This window comes from Toxotes jaculatrix, chromosome 21 (genome assembly GCF_017976425.1).
Source record: "Toxotes jaculatrix isolate fToxJac2 chromosome 21, fToxJac2.pri, whole genome shotgun sequence".
In the NCBI taxonomy this organism is placed as follows: domain Eukaryota; kingdom Metazoa; phylum Chordata; class Actinopteri; family Toxotidae; genus Toxotes; species Toxotes jaculatrix.
In genome coordinates this window covers 18848372-18854482 of record NC_054414.1, presented here as the reverse complement: position 1 = coordinate 18854482, position 6111 = coordinate 18848372, and the positions used below count along the sequence as shown (strand labels likewise).

At 43.9% G+C, this 6111-nt stretch overlaps 1 protein-coding gene across 4 annotated transcripts in view; it reads left to right on the top strand.

Annotated features, from left to right (window-relative positions):
- The first annotated feature begins 1167 nt into the window (after positions 1 to 1167).
- The window catches only part of LOC121175419 (corticotropin-releasing factor receptor 1-like), a 42272-nt gene continuing 37328 nt past the window's right edge, over positions 1168 to 6111 (top strand). For all 4 annotated transcript variants that reach the window (XR_005892708.1, XM_041029183.1, XM_041029182.1 and 1 more), the window contains exons 1-2: positions 1168 to 2021; positions 5207 to 5294. Coding sequence is in view for 3 of the 4 variants with exons in the window: in XM_041029183.1 (XP_040885117.1) it covers positions 1917 to 2021; positions 5207 to 5294 (193 nt within the window). In the remaining variant the exon portion in view is untranslated. The remainder of the gene's footprint in view (positions 2022 to 5206; positions 5295 to 6111) is intronic.

The following is a 6111-nucleotide window of genomic DNA, read 5'->3' as shown; positions in this document are numbered from 1 at the left end:
ACTTAAACTTGTGTTTCTCAACCTTTTTGGCTTGTGAGCCCATAAAATGAAGCAATGTGAGTCAGCATGAGAACGAGCCGTTCAATCAAAGAGAAATCCTTCCATCTAAAACTGTCCCATTTGAAGGGTTTTAGAGTCTTGAAGAAGTTGAGGCTGATATAATTAACACTGGTTTCAGCTGCAGCAGGAAGTTGAAACCAGCTGCTGAACATAGTGGAGCAACCCTGCAATAACTGTTTTGTTTTTTTACCGCTCAGGGCCAGTGGAAAGTCATTAACGCAACAGTCACGTTTGTGTCCGAATATAAGTCAATATTACCTCTTTTAGCTCTGTTTTTGGTCTCTACCAACTCCTGAGGGAAATATCTGGCTCGTTAAAATGCTAAATGCTCCACCGTGTTCACCAGCTCCGATCGGCAGCGATGGAAACATGACACCCGGGTGAACATGCTAATTTTTGCTTCTTTTCTGGCGCGACGCATTGACATCGAAGTTCCAGACGTTAGAATTTCCAGGAACATTTGTTGCTTTTACCAGTTTATTTGCCACAAACTCCGTCTGTCTCCGTTCAGTCGCAGCTCAAACATTGTTCATCATGTATTTCGCTGTGAAAAGTGTCCTGGACTGGAAACATCCACCGTTTGCTTCAGCTTTCTTAGGTGTTAATATGTGAGATGCTGTGTTTAATTCTTGCTTCTGCTGCCCCCATGTGGTAAAAAAACCCCCCCAAAAACCAAGCAACTGTTGTAGGTTTAAAGCGCCAAATATAAACAAACAATTTTGTGTAATTATTGTTTTCTCATCCCTTTAATCATCTTATGCCTAATTTAAATTTGAATCCCTTATTAAATGTGTTTCTAATGAACTTCCTGCTGAGTGACTGATTAATTAATTGTTTCAGAGCTAATCTGAGCACGTGAGCTTTTAAACGTTGAGTCTGTTTTTCAGGAGCCTATTTTTGGAACTCATCTACACTGGATTTTATTTAAAAAACATCCCGCTTAACTTTATTGACACAGTGGGACCATCTGTCCATCTTAGCTCTCAGCCAAATCTGTTAACTGAGCTCTGGCACTAACTCAGCTGAAAATGGGGGCACATATTAAACGGGCTCCCTTTCCTGGACGCTGAACCGGAGCTTGTCTTCAGCGATGCGCACGGATCTGCCCCCACCCCTTTCCAAAATCACTTTACCCGGGTCTGTCCTTTAACTTTCTCAAAGCAGCGACGTCTAGATTGCAAAGAGATTAAAGATTAGGATCTGGAACAGCGGAGGGCAGCTGCATAATTAACTCCACGACCAGGAATTGAGTTATTCCTGAGTCGCGTCGGATTCTCCTGACAAAGTGACACAACGTGGGCGGCGCGTTGAGCAGACGGTCTGTACCACCGCGGCGGCTCCGCGCAGGAGTCAGAAGCTGGACCGGAGGCGGTGGAGTACGACGGTGCAGCTCGGAGTAACCTGCGGAGTAAGCCATGCATGTGAGAGGAGTTTTGGTCCGGGGCCAGGCTGGAAGGGTACGGTAGGACCCGTCTCGTGGTGGGTGCGCGTCTCTCCAAGGTGGATTCGGTTTCCAGCCCTGTAACACAAACTGACGGAGCGACTTCATCTGAGCAGCCTGTTCACAAGAGACCGAGCCGGACGGAAAGGACAGTTCATCACCCGAAGGCCGGCTGAAATATTCCCCGGGCTCTTCGTTAAAGGATCGCGATGGAACAAACCCTGTGATTTTATCTGTGCAGCTCGTTTGGAGGCTGATTGGTTTCTGTCGGGCTACGCGCCTTCGCTTCTGCTGACATTCCCGACAACAAACGCATCTTTGGCACCTTCGGAAAATTGTGTTGTCGCGACTTTGCTTTGCACAGTGAAAGTCGGAGGAGTCGGTGGAGTGTCGGTGGAGTGAGGGAGCGAGGTGCATGAAAACATCTCGCCAAGTCGGAAGAAGACATTTAACGACACGTGAAAATGATGTGAAGAATAAAAGCGTGGAAATGCGTCGCAAATGCTTCTTTCTGCTCGAGGTAAGTTCTGCAGCTCCGAGCTTTGACCTCATCTTCTTGCCTTTGGGTTTCGACAGTTAGCCTAATTAAAGTAGCTCAATAAAAGCGAGTCGATCTGTTTGATTATTCTCTCTGACTGCAGCTGAGTCTAATCTTGATGCGAAGGGATTTAACACTCTCATCCCACCCAGATGTCAGTTCTGGGTCCTGTCTCCATTTCACAGCTATTTAAAAATAAATAAAAAATAAATAACATCCATTAAAAGCAGGAAAAAACCCTCCAGTCTAATAAAAGGGCTGAAACAGGACAGTAATCCTGACATGGAGACTTCCCACTGCAGCGCCGGAGCCGAGAATATTAAGAACAGCCTGCATCATATTAGTTCAAGGAAGTGCTGAAGCTGCCAATGTTGTGTTTTCTTGTAAACACTGAAACATGAACCAGGACTCTGGGGTTAAGATGGCATGAGAAAACGGTCCCGGGTGACACGGTTCCTCCTCTGTGTGGGACTGATGCTGAAAACCCCGGATTTGGGACAGTGGAGATTAAAAAGAGTGTTAATGCAGCAAGTGCACCCCGTCTCACGCCCACGTCCCCAGGCTCTCTGTGAGAAGAAAAGTGAACAAATCGATGCTTAAATTCACATTTTCAGAGTCAGAGAGCTTCGCTGAGATCACAGATGTCTTATCATACCTGCTGTGCAAAAATGGAGAGCCCACAGAGGCAAGAGGCATGTGATATGCTGCTCTCATGAGAGACATGCTGATGTTGTCACTGATGCCTGAGGTGAATTACTTCATCCACCTCCTACCCATTGTGCGGGGAAAGCTGTCGCTCTAAGAATAGTAAAGAATCCTCTGAACCTTTATTTGAAATCCCCCTGCTTTCTATTCGCGGCCCCATTGTTGTGATTTAAGACCGAGCAGGGGCCCCCGCACTCACAGCAACTCACATATCGCATGTCTGCTGAGCTCAAAAATAACTGGGCACATCTACTGACCTCTGCTCGGTTTGAAGGTGCTCGTACTTGGAAGAAACCAGATCATAAAGGTGGAAGCAGTAACCCCACAGTGTGGAAATACCCAGAGGTCGACGCCGCTTGTTTTACCTGAGCAAAAGAACAAAAGTCGTGGATCATAATTAGTTTAATGTGGCAGCTGGTTAAGGTGGTGCTAATTCCATTACCCTGCAAAGCAATCAATGGAGTCTTGTATACGAATAATATGTCCTAATTTATTTATTGACAAAGCACAGTTCATTCAATTTCCATCTGGAATGTAGGTGAGTAAAAGCATGAAGCAGCACTGAAAAGAAATACTCAAGTACAGTGCTCGAGTAAATGTACCTGGCTTCTGTCCACCGCTGCTGTTTCATGGTTCAGAGGGAAATATCACATGTTTTACTCAGCTATGGAAACTAGTAATGTTTGATTATCAAGCCATTTAAGTCTGGGACAATATGAATATTCAGGATGTCATAAAGGTGCTGCTTTGAAATGACGGTGAATTTAAAACGAGTCGATTAAATTCAAAATGAAGTTGAATATTTTTAATACAGTTTTCAGGATTATGGGCAGAAGAGTCTTTATGAAACTGATCTTTTTGCAGCTACAGAACAAATCCTGCTCACACGTCGATGCCTCAGTAAAAATGATCTGATAATATGTCAAACTGTGGTGTGGCGTTTGTTTATTGATAATGCTTATGTGGTTTTACTAATGAATGATTTGAAAGGCCGGACTTTAGCCTATAATGGAGTATTTTTACACTGTTTATCACTTTAGCTCAGGTACAGGACCTGAACGCTCCCCCAGGCCCTGGAAATGAAGCTCCCCCCCTGAAATTCCTGCGAATTAACGGCATTAGGGGCTTGTTTGATCCTGTTGTTTACGTTGTGGCTGTCAGCTGTTGAGCTTTAATTACTTGGAAGGCGGTGGACAGCTGGTACAGTAGGTTACTGTACCCTGATACCTGCCCGGCATCAGTGAGCATGAAGCAGACACAGAGAGCCATCAGGAACCCTGCTTTGAGATCTGGGGCTCTCTGGTATTTTGTACGATGTGACTCCAGACTCTGCGGGTATTTCATTTGATGTAAAGAACTGAACTGAATTGATTGAATTTAAAGCTTCATTCTCTGTCTGAAAAATGTGAAATGTTTACTGTCTCAGACGCTGCATTATTGATGAATTGAAGAATGTTTTATTTAAGGTGAAATATTGGCTGTATCTGTGATAGTAGCCACCCTCTCGTGTCCACAGGGAGCAGCCAGCACTCAAGGACAGCTGCACTGAGATGTAACCTAGTTTGGGGTCAATTAGGAAGGCCTGTTTGGCCCAAACAAAAACTAAACGGGTGACATTTTACAGTCTTTTGTGGTCTTTTCTGCCTCCCATAAAATGGAGCGGTCAGATGCTGTGCTGTGTGCCAGCAGCGGATCAGTGTTTCCAGATGCAACAACATGAAGCACAATACAAACATTCACTGGATGCTTCTTTTTTTTTTTTTTTTCTTCCTTTTCTTTTTAGTGTCGCCAGCCTTCACGGTTTGGACGGTTTCCAGCAGTGGTTCATACATGCTGAAAGGAATCCAGTGGAGATCAAAGTGTTTGGATGAAATATTAATCTGTACCCTGTAGTCCACCGTGCTGTCATTTTACAAAACCCTAAATAAGGTTTCACTGATTTCATCCTGGTGTGTAAATAACACACATGCTCTTGTATGTCCTTGAAAACAAGCAACAAAAAAAACAAAACACAGGTATTTGTTGTCACATGAGATCCAGCAGATACAGATGGATAACTCCTCGGCTCGGCTGCCTGATGTTCAGTGTTTTTGCCTCTGCACACATTCGGAAACGGAAACATTTTGAATTTAACATTACAACCTTAAGTTAATTTCTTTGCCTTTATATTTTATTGAAAACTTGAATCTGTAAACATGAGAGAGTGTTGACAGGGAGGATGATTACACACTACAAAGTGCTCCAAATTAGGAGCGCCGCATTAGGCGAGGGGAGTTGTTAATACATGCATCATCTGCTCAAGGGCAGCGAGAGTCTCTCTGTTCGATTCAGCTCAACTTCATCTGCTGTGCACGAGGGAATTAAAGGAACATGAGGCAAAAGTTTCTCTGAGCGGGGCAGAGAGATGGGGGTATGTGGCGCTCTGATTAAACCTGACCCGCGTGTCTTTCCTCTGTCTGCAGGTGTGTGCCGTCATCAGCTTTCTGCCGTCAGCCTCTTTAGCAGATTTGACATGTGAAGCTCTGCTCATGCTGTCAGGGAATTTCTCATGTAAGTAGAGGACAAATGGATGTTTACCACAGCCGCTCTTACAATCTTTTAAAGGTCCGTTATTTCCCAGCACAGAACCAACCCGAGAATTCAAGTTGATCCAGTAGTTGAGACTGAATTGACATTCTGTCTTTTCAATTTCATGGCGGTAACCACCAAATGCCAAACCCTCCTCCTCAATCACAACCTTCCCCCGTGGATATTGGCAAACTGTCTTTTCTTATTATTCCATTTCTGTGTAGGCCTCACAGTCACAGTAATAGTTGGTTATTAAACACTTTAAACCACAGCACGCACCCAGAGAACACACACACATCCTCTAGTTATTTGCCTCTGGTGTCGCTCATAAAGACGCTGCAGGTAGCTCCTCAGTAACAGCAATGCTCCCTGTGCTAATGTGCTGCCACATTGCTTTGTGATGAGCTGGGCTTTGAGCCTCAGGACTTTCTGAACACTGACTGAAATGTATTAAGAAAGGCTGCAAATTACAGTTATTTGCATTTTCAATTTGTCAGTTATTCTTTTTGACTATTTACTTAATAATTTAGTCTTTTCATTTTACAAGAATGTAAAACAGAAAAACAGCAAACGCTCGAGAAGCAGGAACCAGAGACTTTGGTGGTTTTGCTTAAAGGATGAATGAATGATCTAAATGGTTGTAATAGTAGTGAAACGGTTCCTGTTGACTAATGTTTTCTCAGAAATATTTAACTGTTATTTTCTTGGCACTGAATTCTCAGAGTTGGCTTGTTTCATTTTAATGATTGAAATCCGAAAACACTTGTTACAGCTCCAGCGATGACTGAGTAATGGTTGT